Raw genomic sequence first — 27075 nt, 5'->3', positions numbered from 1 at the left:
CCTGCATTCAGTTGTTTTTTTTTTAAACCACTGCTTTTCGACAACTTGCTCTATATAAGTGTTTTTTCCCCACAATGTAAAAAGAGAATTTGAGTCACGATGTCATTTTACTGAATTTTGGTTAAAGAAGCACATTAAATCATCCCCCACACTATACTGTGCACTTCTTCCCCTTTTTTCCCACCAGTACTCATCAAGGTGATTTTTCCAGTGGACTTGAGACTGAAGATCGTTCTGATCCTTTCTCCCAGTGAAAAAATCCTAGAAAAGATGAGCTTCTTAAAACAAGACTGGGTTCATCAATTTATATTGTAATTGGAGAGATTTTCTTCAAATTATAATGGATTTCTGTGTTACCTTTTTAGACACGTCCTTTTTAAAAGGGATTCCGTAATAAATCTGTAATAATGCCTTGTATATAATCCTTTAAAAAATGGAATCTTTACATACTTATTCCTGTTAAAGCGAATATAATTGTAGAAAGAAAAACACTCCAATTTTGAGCATTTCAGAAATGGAGCTTCTTCAGGTCTGGTATGCGCATGGTCTCATTATATATTTGTGTTAATGGAATAAAAAAGAAAAATATCTCAGGGCCTAGGAAGGAAAAGTAAATTGCAGGAATATATTGACTTAAAAGTGATCCTTTTGTTTTGTATCGACTTAGCTTTGTGATTTTTCTGGAGGAAAAGCTTGTCCACGCTGTTAATTCTGATCTAAGGGACTATTTATCTTATTAACTTCTTTCCCAGTTTTGTCTAAAGGGAGATACACTTTCTCACGTTGGTCTCCTTGAACTCACTATTCATTTTTGCCTTATGAGGTCAAAACACTTTAGAAATCAGCTTTCTCAGGAAACCTGCCGCTCAGATCTTTCAAACAAATCTTCCTTTAAGCTCATTGTCTCGTGGGTGATTGGCAAAGGATTTCCACCCTTTAAAAAGATAGGTATTTGTAAAGTCTGTTCTTACACAGTAATCTAAAAATGGTCTTCCAGGAAGAATTTGTACAATAGAAACCAAATGCCTTGGGGCCATTATGTTTATGATCCTGCCTTGTCCCAAAACATTATTAGAGTTTGAGTCACATAAGCAAATTGTTTGGGTTAGACCTGACCCTACCTGTATACATTTATAGTAAGGTTCTGTTGGAAGACAGTTTGTGCCTTTCCTAGAGTTGAGAAATATGACTTGTGGGCCTGTCTACCTCTGTCAAGTACTGCCATGTCCCTTTTCTCTAACCCACAAGTTTATTCCTATTGAGTTCTTCATATAGAATAAAGTCTTTTCTGAACCATATTTATTTTTTCAATTCTGGCTGCACATCAGTATCATTCAGAGGGCTTTGAAAACAATCCTAATGCCTGAGCCAAACCCCTAAAAGTTATGATTCATATTCAATACTGTTTTAGATCCCCTGGTAATTCTGATGTGGAATCCAGGTTGAGAAACACTGATATAGCCTAACCCAGATAGGTTACAAATGACCAGAGAGGTCAAGGCACTTATTTGATGTCTCCCAGCAAAGAGGTACCATTTATTGGGTTCAAAGTCTCCCATCTGTGACTTGAAATCCAATGTAACAAATAGGAGCAAGATTTTGTGGTAGAGCTATGGGAGAATCAAAATCCCTTTACTTCTGGAAAGTCATCTGCAGAGTGGGGTAAATTCAGGTCCCTCTGAAAGCCTACCTCTCAGTAAAGGTCGTTAAAAATCAAGGCCAAAGGGTCAGAGCACTGTGGATTAGGTGGAGATAGGTGGTAAGGATGACTTTCCAAAGGAGAAGACAGAAAGGCTGGGTCTGACGCAGGGGTGCCGTGGCCCCCGTCAGCAGTTAGACTTCTGTACTTGCTCCCAGGAGCCTGAGGGGAGGGGGAAGATGCCCACCTAGGATAACTGCCAGCTGACCATGCAGAGGCCTGTCTGGCCTCCACCTCTCCCAAGCCACAGCCGAAGGGGCTGTCAGCACGCCAACAGCCGGGACCTCCTTGGACAGGGTTGGACACTAGGTGTGCAGGGAAGGCCGTTCTGGGTCCCCTCTCCCAGCTGCAGTGCACCTCGCAGCTACGGCCTGGCCAGGCCACCTTGGGGATGGCCCCTTGGCCTTTCCTGTGGGAAGGTGGAATGCTGGGGGTCAGGAAGGCAGAAGGAGTTCACATATCAGAAGATTATCGATAAGGGGCTTGTTCCCCAGAAAGGTAGTCAGATTATGGGGACTTTCAATGCCAGGCCAGGTAGTTCAGGCTTAATTGTCTGAGACACCAACAAATTCTAAGTAGGGGCATGACAGAAGAAAACCATTCAACCGTCACAACCTCTCTGTGAGTCAGGGCAGCTCCTGGGCCTTTCTTGGTTCCGATCTATGTTGGGGCTTCACTTCCATCAGCAGCATGCTCAGCACCTCCTGATTTTTAAAAATGATAGTTGCTTTCTCATACCTCAGATGACCTATGGGGATGCTCTCCAGAGTCCCAGAATGTTTAGTGTCCCCTTTTTCCTGAGGTGCTGCCTAGACCTCACTCCGCGCAAAGAAGTTGGCTGACTCCTCTGAAACAAGGTGTGAAAAAGGCAAATGAAAGCACATTTATTAATTCCAAGAGAGTGCTTTCTTTTGCCGGGCCGCCCTCGTAGATGTTTTCCCAACATGCTCACACCTCTAGTATCTCAAATATACACTGCAGACTTTTAGGAATCTGAAGAATTTAGAGTTTGTATTGGGTGGACCTGCAACAGAATACTTTTATTATATCTAAGGCCATTTTAATGGGCTTGGAATTAGGGAGGTGGGGGTTGATTGGACAACATAATCTAGCCATTGCAAGGAATTGACTAGAATGGAGAAGAATGCCAGTATCCCAGACATGCGGTATTTAGGGAGCTTTTTACTGCGCAGTACCAGGACAACCTAGGGACAAATTGTAGAGCCCTCTTAGAGAGCAGCCCCGGTCAGTAGGACTTCACGCAATGGTGACAATATCTTCTATCTGTGCCTTCCAATGTGGTAACCATTAGCCACATGTGGCTTGAAATGTAGCAGGTGAAACTAAGGAAACAAATTTTAAATATTACTTCATTTCAGTTAACTTAAACATAAATGCCCGTATATGCCTATTGGCCACCATCATGGACAGAGCAATGATAGAGTGTCCTTAAAGACCTATTCTCCTCAAGTTCTCCCAAGGGGCACAATTAGGTCATTTCTCAGCCCCTGTAACCCTAGGGGACAGACAAAATAATGTGTGCCCTTCCATTCCTGCACTATAGAATTATAGATGCTTTCTGTGTTGGATGCATGACATTCCACAGTTTATGGAAATACTCTTTAATAATATACTCCAATTATGGTACTCTGTTGAAGGAGGATCCATCCAGGCCTCTTTTATCATCTGCGTTTTTTGTTTAATCTTAAAAGGACTGTAAAAATAGTGTTGTCTTTTTGGAGAAAAATGTGCTTAAGTGTGTACCCACAGAGTGGGAGGAATTATAAACCATGCAAACTCCTCCTGGAAATACTGAATAGAGAGAAGTTAAAGGGGCAGGTAGATGTCTTCAAGGGGAAAACTTGCCCTGGAGGAATGCTTTTAATTGGGTGTAGCTTCCATCGCAAGAGTCCAGCAAGTGGCTTCCCTGAGAGCTCTGGGATTTCCCCCTGTGAATAAATTTTCCCCCCATTGGTCACCTTTGCTATGTTTGCCTAGAAATGCACCCTTATTTGGCATGCTGTGACTTAAACTCTTCAAAAAACCTTGGGGAAAAAAAAGGCCAGTGGTTTTTTTTTCCCTAATATGTTAATTTCCTTGCTTTAGGCTTATGTGGGCTTTGACTGGAAACTTAATCTGTGTGTCTCAGCTCTGCCTTACGTTTCAGTCATTGAAACGGGGCTTAATGAGAATTACTTGATACCTTAGGAGCCAGATGAGCTTTATTATTTTTTTAAACACTCTTTTATCTCAGGAACAAGGATTTGCATTTGAGAGGCTGTGCCAGCTGACTGGAGGACTCACAGGTCTCGGCTTATTGCAAAACCTAGTTTGGTCCATATTTCCCACTTCTGGGACCTTCCGCTGCTGTCACTCACGGCTTGTGTGTTTACTCTGGAACTCGAGCCCTTGTCCCCAGTTGTCTTCTGTCCTACCTCAGTTGGGAGGGGAACTCTAATTACAACAGACTTCCAAGCCAGTAGGGAAGTCTCTTCCCAGTGGGGACTGGCTCTGCCCTGCTTCCCCTTCTGTGTCCCGTATAGCCTTTGATTTCTGAGCTCCCTGGAAGCTGAGGAACCCAGGTCTTCTTGGATTTCTTTAGATCAGTGCGTTGTCCGGTAGAATTTTCTGCTGTGATGAAGATGTTCTAAATCTATCCTGGCAACCAAGCAGTTGAAAATGGCTAGGGTGACTTGAAACTGAATATGAGATTCTACTTAACTTTATTAGTTAATTTAAATTTAAAAAGCCATGTGTGCTGATGACCACCGTCTGTCACAGTACAGCTCCAGATTGTGCCCTGGCCTCCAGAACAACGTGTCTCGAGAGAAACACCGTATCAGCTACTCCTCCACCTTCGTGAACCAGTTTTTTTGGCGAAAGAAACTCTTTGACTTCCAAAGTGATTTCTTTATACTACTAATTTTGATTCACTAAACTTTGAGCTTTTAATTTTGTAAAACTGTGCACTGACTATTCATACCCTTCATGCTGGGGTTCAACATGTTTTTCTTTTCCTATTGTCCTACTTCCTGTGTGAGCCTATCTTTATTCCTTGTCTGGCAACTGCAAAAGTGCATTAATTTTTTTACAAATAAGAATTTATTGGAAGGGTAGAGGTTTCTCTTGGAACGTAAGGAAAGGATATGAAACTTGGCTTTGGAGCATTGGGGAAATGGAAAACTGGAAACAACAAGTATTTATTTAGTGCCAACTACCACATGCCAGGCAATGTTCAAGATTCTGGAGAACAGCAGTCAGTTAAAGTCTGTGTGTGCAAGTTAGCAAACACGATTCTACTAATATGTTAGGGATGTGCTAAGGGCAGAGTAAGGGGAGGAGAAAGATGGCAAATGTTTGTTAATTTATTTTATTAAGGTATCATTGATACACAATCTTATGAAAGTTTCACATGAGCAACACTGTGGTTACTACATTCACCCATATTATCAAGTTCCCCCCACATACCCCATTGCAGTCGTTGTCCATCAGCATAGTAAGATGCTATAGGGTCACTACTTGTCTTCTCTGTGCTATACTGCCTTCCCTGTGATCCCCCTGCATTATGTGTGCTAATCATAATGCCCCTTAATCCCCTTTTCCCTCCCTCCCCCACCCCTTCCCTTTGGTAACCACTACTACCTTCTTAGAGTCTGTGAGTCAGCTGCTGTTTTGTTCCTTCAGTTTTGCTTTGTTATTATCCTCCACAAGTGAGTGAAATCATCTGGTACTTGTCTTTCTCCACCTGGCTTATTTCACTGAACCTAATACCCTCTAGCTCCATCCTTGCTGTTGCAAATGGTAGCATTTGTTTCTTTCTTATGGCTGAATAGTATTCCACTGTGTATATGTGCCACCTCTTCTTTACCCATTCATCTACTGATGGACACTTAGGTTGCTTCCATATCTTAGCTATTGTAAATAGTGCTGTAATAAACATAGGGGTGCATATGTCTTTTTGAATCTGAGAAATTATATTCTTTGGGTAAATTCCTAGGAGTGGAATTCCTGGGTCACATGGTATTTCTATTTTTAGTTTTTTGAGGAACCTCTATATTGCTTTCCACAATGGTTGAACTAATTTACATTCCCACCAACAGTGTAAGAGGGTTCCCCTTTCTCAACATCCTCACCAGCATTTGTTGTTCTTAGTCTTTTCGATATTAGCCATCCTAAGTGGTGTGAGGTGATATCTCTTTGTGGTTTTAATTTGCATTTCCCTGATAATTAGGGATGTGGAGCATCTTTTCATGTTCCTCTTTGACATCTGAATTTCTTCTTTGGAGAAGTGTCTGTTCATATCCTCCGCCCATTTTTTAATCTGGTTATTTGCTTTTTGGGTGTTGAGGCATGTGAGCTCTTTATATATATTTTGGATGTTAACCCCTTATTGATAAGTCATTTACAAATATATTCTCCCATACTGTAGGATGCCTTTTTGTTCTACTTACAGTGTCCTTTGCTGTACAGAAGCTTTGTAGTATGAGGTAGTCCCATTTGTTCATTTTTTATTTTGTTTTTCTTGCCCAAGGAGATGTGATCAGGAAAAAATTGCTCATGTTTGCATTCAAGAGATTTTTGCCTATGTTTGCTTCTAAGAATTTTATGGTTTCATGACTTACATTCAGGTCTTTGATCCATTTTGAGTTTACTTTTGTGTATGGAGTTAGACAGTAATCCAGTTTCATTCTCTTACATGTAGCTGTCCAGTTTTGCCAACACCAGTGTTTAAAGAGGCTGTCATTTCTCCAAATGTTTGTAATTTTGGACAGGGTTGTCCTATTCCTATATGAAGAAGGCAGCTACCCAGGGTAAGAACATTCTAGATGGAGGGAACTGCAAGTTCAAATGCCCCATCACCCAGGTGCTTGTTATTTCTTCCCCTTCTCACCACTCCCCCAATGGGCTATCATCTTTGCTTCTCCGTTTTTTACATTTACAGACAAACAATTTTACACTGGACTCCACAAGAAACGGAGCCAGTGTGCAACCCAGTGGTGTGGGTAAAAAGATCAGACTAAGTTGGGTAAGACACTGAATTGTAGTCAGAGTGTGCTTTCTTGGTCACTTTTGGGACCAGACATTTTGCATTTTGGCTCTTGCTTTAGCACTCTGTGCAGTTTAATGAATAATATTTATCTGAGTGGGAGGCAAATCAAAGGTGCAAGAGTTAGTTGCATTTGAGAGCTTGCCTGAAAAATCTTTTTTAAGAACTAAAAGGCATTGTAATTTGACTTCCTAGTCAAAGGTAATTCAGAACATTTCAAAATTGAAACTACTTATTCTACCCTTAGCTGTAGTGGTAAATGTTATATCCGGTATGCAAATACGGCTGCTCCTTATAGATGCAAGGAGCCCACCTTGTTCAGTTTTCAAGGACTTGGAGTGTGTTTCTCACTTTCTACACTAAAATAACTGCTGGAATCTATCCTGACTCCACTGCAGCCTGTTAATAATCAAACAGCATTAGCATGTGAATGCCATTCTCTGCTCTCACTTGCTTTATTGGAAGTTTAGGGCTTGGGGAGCAGTTGACTTTTTACTCTTTGGAGGACAACCTCATACAAATCACAGCTCATACCTCCAGAGAGCCCTTTTCCTGTTCACTGCAAATAACATCAAGGTCATGACAGCAGATGAGTAATGCCCAGCAAAGGCAAAGATCCACCTCACACTCTCATCCAACTGCACTGTGAGAAACAAGCCAGGTTGCCCAGGTTAAGGGCAGATTCTCAGATTTCCCTGCAAATTTCCTACCCTTTGTTGTCCTTTCTTGAAGCCTTAACAACACTTGAAACTTGTTTCCTCTCTTTTTCATTTCCTCTGCTTGAAAATCGTGAAGGTGGAGGTTTAAAAACGTTTGGTGTCATCTTTGAAATCCGAGCGAATCTAAACTTTTCGTTTAGTCTTCTTGTGCCAACCAGTCAAGGGTAGCATGGCTGCTGGCAGTCAATTAACAGCCCCTCCAAGTTCATTTAGAAGTAGACCACTGCTTTGATACCATGCAGAAACTACACTAGAAGTGGTTTCTACTTTCATTTCCTAAGAATGGACTATATTTCTTTTCCTTTATTTGCATTTTGGGGAAAATAAGCCTTGAATAGATGACACAGTGGAAGGAGCCTGATTTTGAATTTTGATTTTTAACTCAACCGACATTTATTGAGCCCCTCTGATGTGGCAGATGCTGGGCTGAGGCTGTCCATGGGGGAGTGAAGAGATGACGGTCCCTGCCTTCATGAAACTTGTAGCCTGCTGTCTGCCATCCCCAGCAAATTGCTAAACATTTCCCCTTTCTGTAAAATGCGAACAGTAATACTGATCTTTTATGACCATGTGGCAGGCTTAAGGCATTGATCAAGCAATAGGATGTTTTTATACATCATACCTCTTATTATTACTTATCATTGCAGCTAAGCCCAGAGGACTGGATTCAGAGCTAACTTAAATGTTTCCTATGCTGCACATTGTTTTCAGCTGTTACAGCAAATGGCTGTGCTCTAAATCAGAATTTCCTCCCCATCCTCTATAAAATTAGAGGAAATGCCTACCAGGGCTGAAGGCACAGTGACCCTTTGTCACCTGACATAATTTTCCTTACTTCCAACCTCCTGATGCTCAAATGACATTGTGCAGTTTCATTCTTCCAAGACCGATGGGCTGCAGAGATCAGGGTTAAGTCTGTGTATGAGTGTTCAGGGGGATGTAGTACTTAAAAAGCAGACTGAGAAGTCACAAAGATTTTCTCAATTAGCAGAGAGAACAAAACAAAATGTAAATCACACTGCTTGATAGCCCCAAAGCCATTTTTCTTGTAAGCTGACTCATAGTATCTCATTCTCTTTAACCAGCTCTGCTAGGTCAATGTTGGGACCTGTTTGAATTATTTCTTGACTGTTGGGGGTTGAGTTGTGAGTATTTTCCAAAATGAAAGGGACCTTACAGATCATCCTGTTCAGCCCACCTATTTGACGAGTCAAAGGATGGGCAGAGAGTGGTTGAGTAATTATCCAGGAACGCAAGCCAGCTCAGGGTCAGTCCAGAGCCTTCTCTACTGCAGCCTGTCTCCACTGCCAGCACGATGAATTCTCCCCCAGTGAAAATCGTACAGCAATATCACTTAGTTAATTTTTACATGAGTAAATTGCCTGAAGGAGAAGAGGTTCAGGAATATGGTTTTCCGTGTATCTGAATGGCATAGAACACTTATTAACTAAGTACTTAAAAATGTGGTAATGTTGTTGCTCTTAGTCTTCTCCAGTCTTCTCTTTAGTTTTACCTCAAAGTCTATGGGTTTAATTTTCCTGAGAAAGAAAGCTAAATATAACTTCATCTCACATTTCAGAATTCCATGATCTTAAGGTGCCTCGCCTCATGGTCTGCCCCTCTCTGCATGTCAAGCTCATTAATTTCATTAGCATGTTGCCAGTTACATACAAAGTGTCTCAGAGCCAAAGCAGATCAGCACTTGCCTGTCAGATGTTGTGCAAGAGTCAGCATGAGAATTTGAAAAAGGAACTTGATCCTCAAATTATTGCCTATTTGCCAGACCTAAACTTACAAACAGTATTTTGGTTCTAGAAGGTTTGTTGGGTCTAAGCACTCTCTTGGGAACTTTATTGTAACAACAATTGATTCCATAATATTGCCTTAAAAGCTTTTGAGCATAGTGATAACAAAAAAGTCATTACATTTCAATTTGTCTATTCACTCAGATTTCCTGACAGATTGTTTTAGAAGTCATCAAACTGCTGCATTCTATTGATGAGTAGGAATAGATTTGCCAGACTCCTAATTATCTTGTCATGCTTTTCCTGTAATTTCCTTTTGTGAGCGGGAACATGGCGGGCAGTGTTACTTTTCTAACCAGATAGTGCTTTGGCGATGCTGTTCTGTTTAGATGCTTTTCAGATGTACTTCAAGCCTGCATTCTCTTCATTTTGACTCTGGAAACTACCGCTCCATAGATCAAGAAATGGAGGTTCCGAGAAGTGAGTGGCTCGCCTTTGGTCCTGCAGCTGTTACTGTCAGAAGCTGAACTCATATTCATCTTGGACCTTAGAACTCCTGGATGTCACCAAGCTGTCCTTTGTTTATGTCTCCTAAAATAAGTGAAGTAATTACAAAGAACCCAAGCTCTTTTCTAAGAAACTTACCGCTCTCCTGCCTTCTGTATGTCCCTTATGTCCCAGTGGCCACACGCAATAACTTTGCTTTTCACTGGAATGAATGTAAAGCTCTCAGCACTTTGTGGTAAAGGATTATTTAAATCCTAAATGAGTAACTTCATGAAGAAGCACATCTTCACATGGATCTCTCTCATTTCCAAAGTTCTCTTGATAAAAACCATTTTTTGTACATGTTTCTTCATTCTTTTCAAGAACATGAGCATCTTGGGGAAAGGACCCTATCTTACACTGATCAGCCTTCCCAGATGATATGAGAGTGCTCACACAGCATATAATAATGCATGTTTGTCTACACTGGCTAATTTTTCTGGTTAATAACAAGTTAGTTTAGCTGAATTGGAATGTGAAACACTCCATAAATCATATGCTTATTATCTTGCTTCTATCATACTATTTTCCACTGTTGTTTTGACTGTCACCAAGAAAGTTAATCATCTTTTATTTTCGATAATCTCAGGGTTATTTTTCCTGTTGCTACAGTACACCATCCAAGTCCTATCAGTTGAGGGAGAACTGTTTTCTCAGTTACTATTACTTTACATAAAGTACCAACTTTAAAGCACTTCCCAGCAGCAGAAGAAATAGTCATGAAAGAGTTCTCCGTGCTACTCCCTCACTGGATGCAGTATCCCATTTGCATTGATGTGGCTTAATTTTTTCAGTTGGTTTCTTCTTTTTCTGAATCCCAGCCCTTGCATGCCCCTGTTTTTGGCTCATTTCAAAGCCTCTACAGTTAGGATTTGCCAGATAAACACACTGTTAAAATCAGCTTTCTCTGTGGTAAACGAAAATTGCCCAGTGTGGATGGCGGCATCCGTTGCAAACTGCTCACCTCTGCTCAGCTCTTAGAAGGGTGCTGTATCTACTAAATCCCTGTTAAAGATGAAGGGAGGTGATTGAAGGAGCTAAATGTTTTTCAGCTCTTTGAATACAGCAAAAGTGCTAGGCTTCTAAAAAATACTGCCTTTGGCAGCCATGTAGATATTTCCATCTGCAAGAGTCATTTCAGTGTTTGGGTTTTGTCCTCTGATATATGTGACCTGATGCTAGGACATAAAGCCGAAAAGAAAAAAAAAATGGAAAAAAGGGCAAATTCAGCAAGTGTTGGGAGAACTCAAACTGACTTAATTCCTGAAATTAAGAATCAAGAAATTCAGAGATAAACAAGAAACCAGAGTGTGCCTATGTGAGAGTCATTTGGAGCTATTTGGACTGGGGCATGTTATATAGGGAAGGATGCAGTTGAAACTCCGGCTCAGTCATTATATGTTTGTCACTAGAAAAAAACAATTACTTTTCCATTCAGCTACAGCTTGTTTTGTTTATTTGTTTTCTATATTTTTTAAAAGAACTTTTATTATTTAAAGTTTCCTTGTCAATCCAATTTTAAGAATCTTATTTTTAAGGCTCAGTCAGGTGTTTGATTTAAAGTACCTGTTGGGTTAATTCCTTTGAAACATCCCTTAATCCCTTGATTTACTTGTTTGGTGGATACAAATGTACGTTAATGCACTTTGCTTAAAGCAATCCATTGCAAACTATTAAACTCATGAGCCAGAAAAGCGAAAAAGAAAAAAAGAAAAGAAACCCAAACTCTCAAAGATAAATTTCTTTAGTGAATAAGTCAGAGAGGTGGGAGACTCACGTACACACACGCACACACCCACACACGCCTGTCTAGTTTTTTCACAATTACCTGCTTACTAATGAATTTAGGCTGGAGTTTTTCATTTCATTACTGTGGTCTACTCCTGTCCAATCCAGTGGTTTCTTTGCCAGCCTTTGACTTTAAAAGTTTTAAAACCAGACATTGAGTTTTACTCAGTTCATTTTTAGAAATAGCATTATTTCTCTTAGGAGATTAGGTGGACACTGGCTGGGATTCCGCTCTTGGCTGCTGGGATTCTGCTGGGACTTTCTGTGCCTCCCCAGTGCTCCTAGCCTTGCTCCAAGTCCAGTTTTGGCCCACCCAGTCCTATCACTAGCAGATATAAGTAGCACATGCACGTGCCTCTCAGCCTTTCCATCTGTAAAATGGAGAATGCATTTTTATTGAATAATTCTGTCTTCAGAGACCTGACCTCTTCATTGCCCAGGTGCCCCATTCCCTGCAGCTTCTCCTGGTCTGGGCTGTGTTTTCTGCCCGGAGTGCCTTTCAGTCTTTCCTCTGCTTCCCCAAGCCACCTACCCTTCAAGGACAGACTCCTTATGAAACTGGGTTTTCCTGTATCAGCTCTCTCTCCTTTTCTGACCTCGTACTTGCATTTCAAGGCCGGCAGGTTGCATTGGTAATTTGGCCTCCCAAACTAGCATGTAAGCCACAGGAGGGCAGAGACCCACCTGAGATTTGTTTTAAATCTCTTACTGTGTGGAGAATATCACAGACACTTGACAAATACTAAATTGTTGACCACATGGTAGACGATTTCAATGTGGAAAAATATATCTTTTTGTACTAGGGTTTGACTGGAATCATTTCCCTGTCATTTCAAAGAGATTTTGGGAGTACCGGTCAGGTCATCTTTGGAAGGTTTTTAAAAAGTAGTCTGATTCCAAACACATTTGCAAGAAAAGAAGAATAAAGAGGAATTGGCGGCCTCTGACCCCTTGTTTGTTTCTTTCCTGCCCGTGCTCTGATCTCCCAGGTAACTGAGATATGGTTTCTGCAGGACCGGTCCTGGTGTCCCAGAGACCACTGGACTGTCACTCAAAGGAAAGCCCCATGTCTCCTGGTCTCAAGATACTCTAATTACTTAGGGAATGTGGGTTCGAATACAATTTGAAAACTAAAAAAGGGGGTGTTACATTATGTTAGAAGTTCCAGTTATGCAGTAGATATTCAGAGAAAGGAAATATTCCTCAAATACCTTTGACTTAATCAAGAGTTTTTGTTTGTTGTTTGTTTGATTATAGTTACTGGCCAAAGTATTTGCTTCATCTGGGAATGTCTGTCTTTCGTGAAGAGCCCTGAAGGGGCCTCTATGAGGTTGCCAGACTTGACTTGTTTTGGGAGGACACGCGTGAAGGGCCAGCAGGCTTATCCCATCTGGTCTCAAGGGCCCATGGGGTGTTGCCAGCTTCACAGACCACCGAGGCTGCCTGCCAGATGGTCGCCTGTGTGTCTGACTCTGAAATGCCGACTGCAATTAAAAGCCTTCTTTCAGAGAACAAGCCTTTCCATTCCAGGCCCATATGGTGATCAGAGCCTCTGGGCCTGTGATTGTTTAAGAGGCCAGACTCAAGAGAGAAGCAGATGGAAAGGACTGGAAGATGAGACATGCTGTAAAAAGGAGCCTCGATCCAAAATGGGTGGAGAAAGGGAGCTAATGGCTAGTCAAAAAGTGAGTTCTCCGCTGCCTCCCAACTCGAAAGTGTGAACTAGTCGCATGGGCCTCACCTGGGAGCAGGCTCACCTGGGATGGACAAGTTCTGAGTACTTGACTGGGCTTGCGAACACAGTTCTTCAACCAAACATTAATCTGGGTGTTGCCGTGAAGGTACTTTGTGGATGTGATTAGCAGCTACCATTAGTTGACTTGAAGTCAAGGAGATAACCTTGCAGAGGGTGACTGGGCCTCATCCAGTCAGTTGGAAGGCCTCCGAAGCAAAAACTGAGGTTTCCTAGAGAAGAGATCCTGCCTCAAAACGGCAGCATGGATACCTGCCTGAGTTTCCAGCCGGCTGGCCTGCCCCGTACATTTCAGATTTGCAGAACCCTCAATTGCATATGCCAGTGTGCTCCCCCACACCCGTGGGTTAGGCGCATTCCCAAGGGATCTGTGCTTGCCGATGCCTGAGAAGCACTGCTCTCAGTCTAGTGCACTCTGTTCACCAGTTGCCATGTTGTTGAGTTGAGATGCTGTATCAGTTTTAGTGATCCTGTTAGGGAATAGATAGCACTCAGCCCATCTGCAGGTGTCTGTGGGACAAAGTAATTCTTGAGTCCCCAAAACATGCCACAAAGCAACCATGGAAAGGTGCATGAATTCAAAGATACTTGAATGCATTTCTGGCAAAGCATTTAGGATCATTTATGGAATCTTGAGATTTTTACCTAATGGTTCGGTTAATGGGAGATGCTATCCCAAATATAGGGACTGAGAATCTATACAAAAAATTCATAATATTTATCCAGAATAGTTCTAAACCTTATTAGCCTGCTCATCTGTGACCTTTAAAGACAGCAGTACTGTTCCAGGAATATACACAGCTAAGCATTTACTTAATTCATATTTCCAAGACATGGAGCCTCTGCCTCTAGGCAGTGAGTTTGGGGAAAATATGTGCTAGAATGAGGAAGGTAATATGACCTAGACTGAAGGTCTTGATATTACTCATGGGTCCATTTGAAGAGAAGTGAAATATCTGGGGCCATGTGATACCATCATATGCTGAAAGAGCTGCCTGTGTTCACCTCCTTTACTGAATGACTTTCTAGGCAAGAGTCAGTCTTATTGGGACCTCTTTGTGGGGAGCATTATGAGTAACTGATTTGCCAGTTATGGTGAGGGTCTGTAGGCATTAAAATTCCCTGCCTTATTATGAGAAAATATTAGCTATTAAAGACACTTAGGGGAGTGACTTAATCTGAATCGGAAGTGATTCTGAAGGTGGTGACGGTTTGCTAGAGTGTACATTAGGTGGCTTTTGTTGTGGTGTTGTTTAGAGCCACATCTTTGTCCCTGGATAGTCACATACATGTATGCATTTACTTTTCATTCCTTTGGCTTCATGTATTAAATGTAAGATGTTTGATGAGTGAGTTCGCAACAGAACTTCTTTTCCTGGGGACTGGAATGCAATTGCACAAACACTGAGCCACTACCAGCAACCTTCCTGCCCTGCCAGCCCTCCGCCCTGATCAGCAGCACATGGCTTAGCATGTCATCAATGACACTCAGGGACTTGGGGCAGGCCTGGGATTCTTCAGATGGGGCTGAGGGCCTCCAGGGATCTGTGAACCAACCTTCTGAAATGATCATCAAAAGTGTGTGTGTGCGTGTCTCTGTCCCATCTCCCCAGAGTGAGTTCATAAAGCTTCTAGCAAAATTAGGTGACTCCACAACAAAGGTCAGGAGCAGCTTTGCCTTCTGCATGTAACTGTCCTGTCAGTACACATTTACAAAGGAGAATACTGGCTTAAAGTGCAGGCTGCATGTTGATTGGCTGGGGACAGGGAAATTGTACTGAGCACACCCTGAGTAAAAATTTTTTTCATTTTCAAATTTAAAAAAAAAAGAAAAAGCTGATCAAGCTAAAAAGTCTGCACATAGTAGCAGGGGTAGCTTTTACTGTAATAAAGAGAAAAATGAGGCCTCCTCGCTAGGTACTTACAAGGTGATACGACTCACACGCCTAAACTAGTGCACAGTAGGTGCTTAATATACGGAAGTTCCCACCATACCCCATTAACCCCATTATGCCTATGCCTCCAAGGACAGGGTCAGTTTGGCTGCTAGCCTTTTCCCCAGAATTTGATGGGGGGGGGCTTTCTCTTTCTGGGGCACTTCATACTGGGCAGGTGTACACAGATAGACACGCCTCTAGGTGGGGTCTGAGCAGCACCCCCAGAGCTGTGCAACTCACTGGCCCCTCTTTATTCCTCACTTTCTTGTTTGATGGCCCTTTTAGCAGCTACCATTAGTTGACTTGAAGTGAAGGAGATAACCTTGCAGAGGCTGACTGGGCCTCATCCAGTCCATTGGAAGGCCTTTTTTGGGCCACCGTTGATTGTGTTCTGCAGGCATCAGATCTACACCACTTACCCTTGTCAACACATCTGGGGCTCCCCTTACTGCTCCTAGCTCAGTCTCATCTGTTTTACTTCTCTCCCGTCACTCCTAACTCCTGTCACTTCTCTTGCACTCCTGAGCTTTTGTTAGAAGAGGATTGGCTGGCCCAGAGAGGGACTTCTCTCCGTAGGAAGTATAAAATGAGCTAATCACATAGCTGTAGGTATGTGTTTTTCCCAAGGACATCCAGCTTGGCTGTCTCTTCACTGTCACCGAAAAGTGCCTGTGGGCATTCGCTGTTTTGTTTTCTCCTAGCCGTGTTGTTTTCAGCCAATTCTAAGTCAGGGTTACATTAGAATTAATGTGGCTGCACAGTAGAATCCTCTGGGCAGCTGCAAGTCCCGATGCTCACCACCCACCCGAATAATTAAATCAGCAAATCTTGAGGCAGGACTCGGCTTCTTTATTTTTTAAAGCTCCCTTGGTGATTTATTCCAAAGTTGAGAATCATACTAAAATAGGCTAAAATCCTAAAATGCCAGAAAACTGAATTCCAATGCATGGAGGCTTGATTTTCTAAACCCTATCAGAGTTTTGATTTTACATTTGAAAACAACAGAGCTTACCAACCAGCATATAGTTGTTTGTCTGAAACATATTTTAAAGAAAGAAAGACAAAAAGAAAACCAAATGAACAAAATATGGCCTTTTTTTATGTTGTTTTCCCCATGTCCTGTAGGGAAACGTCAAGGGTTAAATTAGTTTCACAAATGGAATCAGATCTAACTGTTGTAGAAAAAATATATCCTCCTTGGTGCCTTAGTGCCAAATTGAACACACGGTTCAGGGAGCAATCGGGCCTGTATTTTTAGCTAAGCATAGAGCTCTGGTCTGGGAGACATTGAGAATTTCAAAATAGTTTGTTACCTAAAAATACACTTCCTGAAATGAACTTGAGGCCTGAGAGGGATGAATGGGTTTATTTATTTTTTTCTCCTATATTTAATGTTACCACAAGAAAGCAAATCTTCAATTTATATATATTTATATTTTTAGAGACCCAGGAAACAGGTGCTATGCCAAGCTACAGAGGGCTGCATGGCTAAGTGCCGATGACAGAAATCTAAAATTCACAGGACAGGGAGGGAGCGACTGTGGAAGGGAGTTGACAGTTCTTCTGGCTTCAGCCACAGCATACTTAGCTCAGGGGGAAGATGAAGAGGCCTTTCTCAGGCCCTACCAAGGATGACACCTGGGAGAGGCCCACCTCCCCATTTATGGCCTAATGGCGGCTAGACATGTGGTCTAGACACTTGATCTTTCTTAGTCTAGCATGTAAGTGTCTGTAAGTTCCTGTCTGTTGACCAAATGCCTACTTTCCTTGTCTCACCCCACTGGACTCTCCAAATTTATGCCTTTATTACCACCACTACCAACAGAATGGATCTCATGGAGGAAAAAGATGGGGAAGTTGTTATGCTTTTTCAGTGCCTTTCAGTGTGCAGCATGGATGTGTCAAAGAGCAGTGTGTCTGCAGGATTTCATTCATAAGTGTGATTGCATGCTACATTTATCATCACAGCCTCCTGAATTCTTAGTGACAAAGTTCTGTGTCCTTTGCCCCTTGGTATAAAGGGCCAAACGTGAACTTGTACTCATCCCTCTATGTATTCATCTATTCACGTATTCATTCAACATGTATTTTCTGATACCTTCTCTGTGATGGTGTGATGGGCCCTCGTCTTGGCACTGGAGACACAGTACATAAGAAGGCAGAAAGTCTCCCGGAGTTTGCGTTCTGGTGGGTAGATGATAAGTGTGTTAAATGATAGAGACAGTTGTGCAGAAGCTAAAGCAGGATCCTGTGGTTGTCACCTGTGGGCCACTTGAGGATGAAGAGGTGACGTTTAACCAGCAACCAGATAAAACTCAGGCACAGGGTATAGCCAGTGAAAGGCATGTGGTAGGGAGGAGGTTGGCTTCTTCCATAAAGACCCATGTGCCCTACAAGGTACTGGGTAAGAAGTCAAGGCTGGTGGTGGCCGGTGAGGGAAGAAGCATAGGTGGCAGGCTGCAGACCTTGGGGTGGAGCTCTGCTCCCCCTCACCTACAAGACCCCAGGGCCTCACACATCACCTGTGTTGGAATTGTGTCTAGGGGCACTCAGTCAGCACTGGGTAAGCAACTGGTCCCCCTCCAAGACAAGTAGGAGCCAGGTCCTTGCAGAGAAGGGCCTTACAGCTCTTTCCTAGGTCAGGGAAATGATGGCAACGTCCTGCCCGACCTGCGGTGTGTCCTGACTGGCCAACACCCTTTTGCTCTTCAGAGCTTTGCTCCATGCTGACCTCTCTGCCCATCTGGGTGGTGACTCTTCTCTGGCCCCCAAATCCTCTGTGATTCCTTCTAGTTGGGGTCACCCTGCCTTCATCTATCTCCTCACCCATCAACCCAGCTGAGCTGTAATTTCCTTTAGGGCGCTTTCCATTGTGTCCCATGCCCAGTACTGTGCAAGTGCCGGTGCAATCTGTGTTTCTGGATTGAATGGTAAGGTTTTGTAGCACGAGGCCTTATGGTAATCACTGACAAACACAAGAAGTTACTTGGTCCTCATCCCCAGTTATCCCCACCCTGCACCGGCTTTCATTACACGTGACACACATAAAGCATTTTTTTTGCCTTTCTCTGTGTTCATTCTCATGGTATCAGGTTCCTTAGAAATTGAACATCATCAGAAACTCATTGGCAGGCTACCTGGCAGTTAATCCGTGTCTTTCTATTCCCTCTCTAGTTAATAATGACTTGATGGCTGCTGACAGCAATGGCGCCATCAAGTTCCCGCCCTTGTGTAAGTTCTGCGATGTGAGGTCGTCCACCTGTGACAACCAGAAGTCCTGCCTGAGCAACTGCAGCATCACAGCCATCTGCGAGACGCCACATGAGGTCTGCGTGGCCATCTGGTAGGGCGGCCCTCAGAAAGGCCTTTCCCTTTTTCCTTCAGTAAGCGGTGCTTGCTCATGACCCCAAGCGAAGTATCCACACACCTGAAGCACAAGTGCCTGTCCCGTGCCCCTTTCTTTCAGACCATCTCTCCTGCAGTTATCAAATGTAGTTCCCAGTGCTATGTTATACATTTCCAAATATGCACACACACATCTGTGTAAGAGCATTCTATGAGATGACCTTTAATATTTGTAATAAGTCTGAAGACCTTGCCTTGTATGAAGGAAAGAGACTGGCTACTTGTCATTTCATTGACAGCCCCTCGATACCCCAGAATGACACCAGGGCACTTGTTCTTTGTGGCAATCTCAGTCCGGGTTGTGGAAGGAGAGGAGATGAAAGGTGGGCTGTCGGAGCAGGAAAGGGCTTGTCAGAAAAAGAGAAGCTCTTCAGGGACCAGAAAAACAAACCAATCCTTAGCTGATCAGAAGCCCTGGCCACATCATTCCACCACCACCAGGCTACACACTGCATCTTTCTCTTGGATGGAACTACATATTTCTTTGATCAGATTCCCTCCATTTTCTGACTGTCTGTCTTTTTCTGTCTCTCTATCTCCCTCATCCCCCTCTTCAATACACACACACACACACACACACACACACACACACACACGGTACTCCTGAATCATTTGATTAATTCATAGTTATGGATTACATTAGGACTGTGAGCAAGAGATAAAAGGAAAAGAGATTAAAAGAGTCCCCATTTTATAAAAATGTATAAATTCATTCATGAAATATATCGTTTTGCAGACTTATTCTGATGTTTTGAATTCATCGGCTTTTTTTTTTTTTTAAGTAACCTACCTGTCTCCTGGTCAGTTGGTAAATGAGAATAAAAACCCAAAACTCTTCCCCCCCATTTTTTGGGAATGAGTCTTTAGAGACTTTCTCCAGACCACAATAGTTTGCCTTGATGATAGACCTGAAAACCTTGCAAATTTCCCTACATACCAGGGGATGAACTCGTTTCCTGAGAACTAAAGGAATGTTAACAGCATTCCCTTAAGGGCAGTTGTGATAGCTTGCTGTACCTGCCAACTTCACTCGTGTGGAGCTGTGAGTAATGCTTTTGGAAAAGAGCTTTTGACAAAGAGCATGTTTGGGGGAAAGGGACCAGCATGATGAGAGACTTAGAAAGTACGCAGTTTGAGGAGTGACTGAGGAACTAGACCTGGTTAGTCCAGGGGAGAGAGGATGTAGGTTTTCTTGAGAGATCTTTGAAGGACTCTCAAGAAGAAAATACATAAGCTTGTATCACGTAACCCCGAAGAGTGGAAGGAGGATCCATAAACCGTACAAGGGGCAGACTTGTGATCAGAAGTCTAAACATTTTCACAATCGTGGTTTCCTAACAACGGAACAGGCTTCCTTCTCTGGAGAGTCAAACAGAGTTCAGAAGCAGCTGGGTGACCATCTGTCAAGTCCAGGGCAGGAGAGATTGAGAGATTGAGACACCAGACCGATGGCCCCAAAGCTTCCTTCTTTACTTCTGTTCTCTGCCAATCATCGTTGCTCTGAGATTGAAACCGTTCTGTGAGACCTTGCTTCTGCTACCAAACCCAGGCTTCTTAAGTAAGATAGATTTCCTTGACGCAAGATACAAGTCCACACGATTGAACATCAGTCCATTCTCTCCGGAAGAGAGACTTTGTTTGTCTCAGGGAATAGGAGGCGGAGGAACCCTCCCTGTCTCCTGTGTCCCAGCTATAGTGAGCAAATACAGTGATCATTACTTCTACGTGTGGAGTTGAGGTCGTAAGGAGAATGGGTGTAGGGGGCGCTGTGGTGCACCTCCCTGATCCCCCTTCAGTGCTGAGGCTCTCACCTGCTCAGGTGCTCAGGGCTGCCCAGGGATCACCCCACACCCCTCCAGGGAATCCCCCTCCACTGACAAGAGCTGCTTCATTCAAGTTTGGCCCCTCTCCATGTGCAGCCAGCATCCCATGACTGGTTGATGCAAGGGTCCAAATGCCTGGCCATTTTGCCTCAGTTTGGGACAGTCCAACTGGCTATCCCACCTCCCGAGGGTCAGCTGAGTCCTCTGTTGACCCTGCATTGTGGCTCACCTGCCTGTTCCATGTTGTACTGCCTCCTTCTGTCCCTCACAGGTGCCTCTCCAAAGACCTGCTCAGAAATCTCTCAGCCTCTGGGGGTGTTTCCAGGGATCCCAAACTAAGACAGGTGGCTATTTTAGAAATAGCTGGATGTGCAAACTGAAAAGCTCTACCCTAGTAGTGCATGCCAATGCCTTTACCAGCTTTAGGGGCTTATTCATTCATTCACTCCTTCATTCATTCATTCCTTCAAGTAAAATGTCAGTTGTACACCCATACCAGGTAAAATACTTAAGTTCTTTCCAAGGATAGAAAGATTTGGGTACCAAAATTAGCTTCATTATTGTGGTTCTTTTCTCTTTGGACATTGACAACTTCTTCAAAGGCTCAGAGCAGATGCTGCAGGACAAAGAACTCTGTACTTATCTCTGTTTTTTCCCTTCCTATGTTCAACTGCTTCCAAAGATATTTTGCAGAGTTAACTCTGCCTGCAGGAGGTACTGTTGCAAGAGTGGGTGGAGAAGGCAGTCAAGGACTTTACCTGGCCTCAAGTATTATAATTAAGTTTCCTCTGGGATTTTAGTTCTCTAAGTAGCAAAGAGGTGGAAGGCCAGAGGCTCTGGAAGAGCTGCCTGGTAATTATAGAGCAACTTTACTTCCTGGCTCACACTCCTTTTATGTCCCTTTCTGTGGCCTCTAGAAGCATCACAAGGAAAAGATGCCATGCTTTTCCCTGGGAACACAGAGGACTCAGCAGGTTTCCATCTTGTCAACAAAAAACAACCACATGTACACCCGCAAACAGTTGTGGGGGCAAAGAGTGGGGATGCTCTTGTTTCATGGTCACTGTTTTCTCTAATGCTTCCCAGTAGCTCTGGGGTTAAGGATGGGTAGATTTTTAAAAAATAGGTCATTTGTTGTGTGATGGGGCCAAGCTAAGTTCCATGTAGTTCCCTACCAGCTCCCCTAGAGTGAGGACTCCCCTTGTCGCTCTTCCTCCACCAGTAGGGACCTAGTCAGTCAGGGCTGCTGCGGGGGCAGCCCCAGAGCCCTCAAGCTCTTCCAGGGGCAGGTGCACCTGTGCTGCAGTTGCCTCTGGGTTGCACGGATCCATCCGCCCTGACTCCACTCCTGGTTGAGCTGGTCCATACCCACCCTCACGCCTGCTCTTCTCATCCCTTGTTGACATACTGTCCTTCGGTGTCCTTGAATTAAGCACTGATGGTGGCACTGGGCCAGAGGTGCTGTTTCCCCCCCTTCTTCTCCAGGTGACAGCTGTACCATAGCTGCTTCTTCCTTCCTGCCTGCCTCCCATTGTCCTTGCTGTGAGCAGTGAGCTCGTGTGTGGGGGGAGTGGGGGAGGTTGGCAAGTGTGCGTGAGCATGGTGAGCATGTGCCGGCACACACGTGCACCCGTGCACATGCACTCAGAACCCTTCTGAGGGAAGGTGACATTGGACCTATCCTGTCACTTAAGACCGAATTAGCCCTTCCCTATACTCTTCCTCCTCCAGATATAGAGAAATTCATTGACACAACAGGTGTTTTACATCTGAAAAGGGCAGCAATGGGAGGAAGGAGGTCAGACAACCTTAGTGGTGGGTAGTCATCCAAGAAAGCACATTTATGAGGGGTTCAGATTGAATCAAGCAGAAAGTAATGCACTCTTCCAAGGATGCACACTTTTACTTTGGCTTTTTGCAATTATAATAGTGGATATTAATCATGCCATTTTTAAATGTAATGTACAGGGAGGGCCAATAGAGCATGTCCTAGGACTGAAGTGAAATGCCATGGGACAGATGCTCTGAGCCCCTAGGTGATGTGAGCCCTTAGCTGAGCCCAAATACATGATGTGATGTGACACTGAATGCAGAAGTAATTCCTTCATGACGCATATTGCACTGAACTATAATGAAAACACCTGCAATTCTTCCCCTGTGTGGTCACTTTTTTCTTCTTCTGTTCCTTTCTGTACTTTGGGAAACTGCGATTCTTTATTTAGGAAGTTTCCTCTGTTGTCTCCGCACAGCCAGCTGCCAACATGTGAATATGGCCTCACACACAGGGCCCTGAGGCCCAGCAGACAAAAGGTGCGATATCACAACTACTTTCCCAGGAATGTCCTTTGAGAATGGTTTAGCTGGACATGACCGTGATTCTGTTACACAGACCAGGATGCAGCGTGAGCCTTGCTACACATTCAGGATGGACAGTTTAACTTCGTCCGGGAGACCCAGCAAGCTTGTTTTCCCACACCCTCCCTTTTAATGATTTAATTAAGACTTCATGTACAGAATTCCCTGAGAGGATAGCCCCTAAGGAAAGTCCTCATGTTTATAATCATAAGTAGATTCTGAGGCACAGGAAAAAGGGAAATGAGCAGAAAAAGCAGGAGACTGTAGGGTAACCCATCCATGTTGGAGAACAGGAACCAGCTGCCATTCTTAGAAAGAGCTTCATGGAGGAAGTACTGTCCAGACCTCTTTGCTGTCCAGAGGCCATGTTCATTCATTCTCTTTCTCTCCCCATGCCCTGAACCCCTGCACCCTAGGAGGAAGAATGATGAGAACATAACATTAGAGACTGTTTGCCATGACCCCAAGCTCACCTACCATGGATTTTTTCTTGAAGATGCTGCTTCTCCAAAGTGTATTATGAAGGAAAAAAAAGTGTCTGGTGAGACTTTCTTTATGTGCTCCTGTAGCTCTGATGAGTGCAATGACCACATCATCTTCTCGGAAGGTGAGTTTTCTGCTCTGAGGGTCTGGTACCCAGCCTGGCTTGCTCTGTGATGGTGTTTCATGTCCCTGGTCCCGTGTCAGACTCCTTCCTTCTGCGGCTGATGCTGGAGAGTCAGTGTGCACTCTGTGGATAGGCAGCCCCTCATCTGGAGGAGAGAAGCACCGACCAAGTGCCAGGATCAGTTCTGACCCTTATCAAATCTGGCCCAGAGGGCCCACGTGATTATTTGGCTTGGGCAAACGGTTTCTTGGGCACCTGGAGCCATGATTCTCAAAGTGCAGGTCCTGGAGCTGCAATAGAAGCAGCTGAGAACTGCACAAATGCAGGTTTGGGCTCCACCCCAGACTAGTGAGTCAGAAACTGGATGCAGGGCCACCTGTGTTTGAATGAGCCCTCCAGGTGATGATTCTGATGAAGCTACATTTTGAGGGTTATTGGCCTAGAGGTTGGAGGAGGCTGTTTGGTACAGGATGAGGACTTGCTTTGAATGAAGTCAAGTGGTTTTATGTTCACATTCCTAAGATTTGCTTAACAGGGACTTCTCATTGGTCCCATTTGAGAGAATAAATGAAACACAGATGGGAAGTCATGAGCCGAGGTCTCTGCATGGCTCATGTGGGCCGGGGGAGGGATTAGATCAGATCAGGTGCTGGCTGTATCTTTGAAGTTCAGCATTCGCTCTGCTTGAAGGGAGGGACACACTGTTCTTCAATTTAAAAAACTGTTCATGGATTTTTAATTACAAAAGTAGTCTGTATCAAAAGTTCAAACAATTCAACAGAATGTAAAGGTGTTTAAATGAAATCATGTCATTAATGCCAACCCCTTTCTCCCAAACCAACAGATAATCAATACTGACAGCTTTTTGGGTGCAAACAGTCTCTCATTCACTCATATTTTTCCTCCATCTATCCTTTCTTTTCCTACTCACTGTCTCTCTCCCTTCTTCTGTCCCTCCCTTCATCCATGTATCTGTCCATCCATCCATTTTTCAGTGCAAACAGTTGATCATCCTATAAATATTATTTTACATTTTTTTCACACAACTGCTTTTATTCCTCCTCCTAAACAAAGCAACACATAGATATACTGTGTGCCTTTTAATTTTTGTCTAGAATCCCATTATATAGATTATCTTTTATGACTTATTTAACCATTCCCCTGTTGGTAGATTATTTAGGTGTCCTTAGTTTTCTACATAATGCTACATTGAAAATCTTTGTAAAAGTATCTTGTACATTTGCTAATATTTCTACAAGATAGATTTCTAGAAATGAAATTTCTGGATCAGAAGTTATGCACATTTTAAATTTGGATAACCATTATTAAATTGTTTTCCTGCCCAAAAAGATACCTGAGCATATAGATTTCCATGTACCTTCTCCAACACTAGAGATTATAAGCCTTTTAATTTTGCTAGTCTGATAATGAAAATAATATTCTTTTGGTTTTAAGAATGTGAATTCAGAGTGGGGAAAGGTTGTTGGAGATAAAACAGGTAAGGGTTTAATAAAAAATCATTTTAGAATTCTGGGTCCACACACTGTCCCCATTGCTGCTACTGTGTGTGTTCCAGCTATGGAAAACTACATCTCGTGCTTTGTGTATGGTGCTCACCAGCCCTGCAGACCCACCTTTTCTCTCATTGTGTCTGTCACCTACTGCCACTTGCCCTCTTCCTGTTCAACTTCTCACCTATGCCAGCTTCTCAGGGTATGAAGGCAGGCATGTATATCTTGTCAGCACAATGCTTTCCAAAACCTCCTCCTTCCTATTTTCTCATCCTATGAGCACTCCGTTTTTCTCATTTTCCTTATGTAATTTGATTTAGGAGGGAAGGTACAACTAGATTAAATCACAATAAAGCATGGTGATCCATGATATCCTGGCTTAACATGTTAATTTTCTCCTAGTAGTTCCGCTTTTAAAAGAAAGCGCAGGCTAAGCCAAAGGAATTAAAGTCTAAAAGAATATCTGAGGCATTTTTACTACTACCTATGAAACTTTTCTTTCCTTCTGTGCACTGGCTTACCCACAATGAAATAATTTATTTCATCCAAAAAAGACAAAAGTTGATAAATGGCAGGCAAGTTGGATATATATATACATATATAAAACATAAAATATATGTGTATGTATATATATAAAACTATAAGTGCTTAAAATATTATATTAAAATTATTAACATTAATTTATCATATTAACTTACTATTTAACAATATAGCTTATGAGTAAAATAGGTGAAGAGGATAAAGAGGCACAAACATTCAATTATAAATAAATTAGTCACAGGAATGAAAGTAGAGCACAGGAAATATAGTCAGTAATATTGTAACATCTTTGTATGTTGACAGATGGTAACTACACTTACTGTGGTGAGAAAATGCATATATAGAGAGATATGATGTGTGTATGTATGTGTATATATTATAACACTATAATATAATATATATACATTATAAGCTCTTAGGATACTAATGATTTTAGTTTTCAGTGTATTTTCAGCTCAGGTGATAATCATGGACCCACATTCATATTTTCCTTCTTATTCACTGTCAGACTATATATTTTCTTACGAGGTAAGGTAATCACTATAAAGGCAATTTCTCATTGTACAACTCAGCATAGCTGATGACTCAGATGTCTGGGTGATTTCAGAGTCTTCTAAAATGTTCCAGAGGATGTTTGCTTTTTAAGCATCTCTCTTTTCTGCAGTGGGCTATTTCCCCCACCTGGGGAACATCAGATACTAGGAGCAACACCTTGGGATCCATTTCTCCTCTTATTGCCATCATCTCTTCTTTATACTAAGGAATGAAAAATTTTGAAGCAATTTTTTATTCCCTACTCCCCGTCAAAAAATCTCGTGAATACAAAAGCCCTGGAGTGTTTTATGCTTTATTTTTATTAGTCCAGTGCTCTGTGCTTATAGCCAGATTTCTGATCTGTCAACACAATGGATGGTAATTACTCACATCTTCCATTTTTCTTATATATGTAAGGGAAAAACAATTGAGCTGGAAGACTTTCTTTTTAAATGTAGATCTTTATTTCTGGTGCTGTGTTGAATGATAGCTGACATTCAGAGAGAATGTGCCTTTGCTATGTATGGTCCTCAGGCCTTCCCATGACATGGCATCATTTATTCTTGCAGCCACCCCATGAGGAAGACACTGCTAGTGTCCTCATATTATGGGTGAGAAAACGAGGCTCTTAGAGAACCTTAACACTTTGTCTAGGATCACATGACTAGTAAGTGGCTCAGCTAGGATTTATAATGAGCTAGGTATATGCTAAAAAGTCTGTGAGGGTTTTCCTTCCTTCCTCTCTGTTGTCTTCTTTCTCTCACTCTATCTCTATCTAAACAAAAATATATATACACATATTTAAACAATTCTAATGTACAAAAGGGATACAGTGAGAAGAAAGTCTTCCTTTGGTTTGTCCCCCAGTTTCCCTGGCCATTGTTAGCCTTTGATCTAGTCTTCCAGAGAGAATTTTCTGCATGAAATTCTGCATGAAATCCTGAATTTGGTAAAGCATATGATTGACATTTTTTTGAAAGTCAGATTCTTTGTTATATCATTTACATAAAATAAAATTCACCCTTTTAAAATTTATAGTTTACAGAAATGGGACAAATGTATATAG

The 27075-nt window shown here is 42.7% G+C and overlaps 1 protein-coding gene across 3 annotated transcripts in view; it reads left to right on the top strand.

Annotated features, from left to right (window-relative positions):
- Window positions 1–27075, top strand: part of TGFBR2 (transforming growth factor beta receptor 2) — an 82718-nt gene that overhangs the window by 15121 nt on the left and 40522 nt on the right. For all 3 annotated transcript variants that reach the window (XM_036886135.2, XM_036886133.2, XM_036886136.2), the window contains 2 exons: window positions 18409–18577; window positions 23234–23424. In XM_036886135.2, coding sequence (XP_036742030.1) covers window positions 18423–18577; window positions 23234–23424 — 346 coding nt within the window. In that variant the 5' untranslated portion in view covers window positions 18409–18422. The remainder of the gene's footprint in view (window positions 1–18408; window positions 18578–23233; window positions 23425–27075) is intronic.

The sequence above is a fragment of the Manis pentadactyla genome, chromosome 14 (genome assembly GCF_030020395.1).
Source record: "Manis pentadactyla isolate mManPen7 chromosome 14, mManPen7.hap1, whole genome shotgun sequence".
Taxonomy (NCBI): Eukaryota; Metazoa; Chordata; class Mammalia; order Pholidota; family Manidae; genus Manis; species Manis pentadactyla.
Note: the sequence above shows the minus strand (reverse complement) of the source record. Positions and strands in the feature narration are given on the sequence as shown.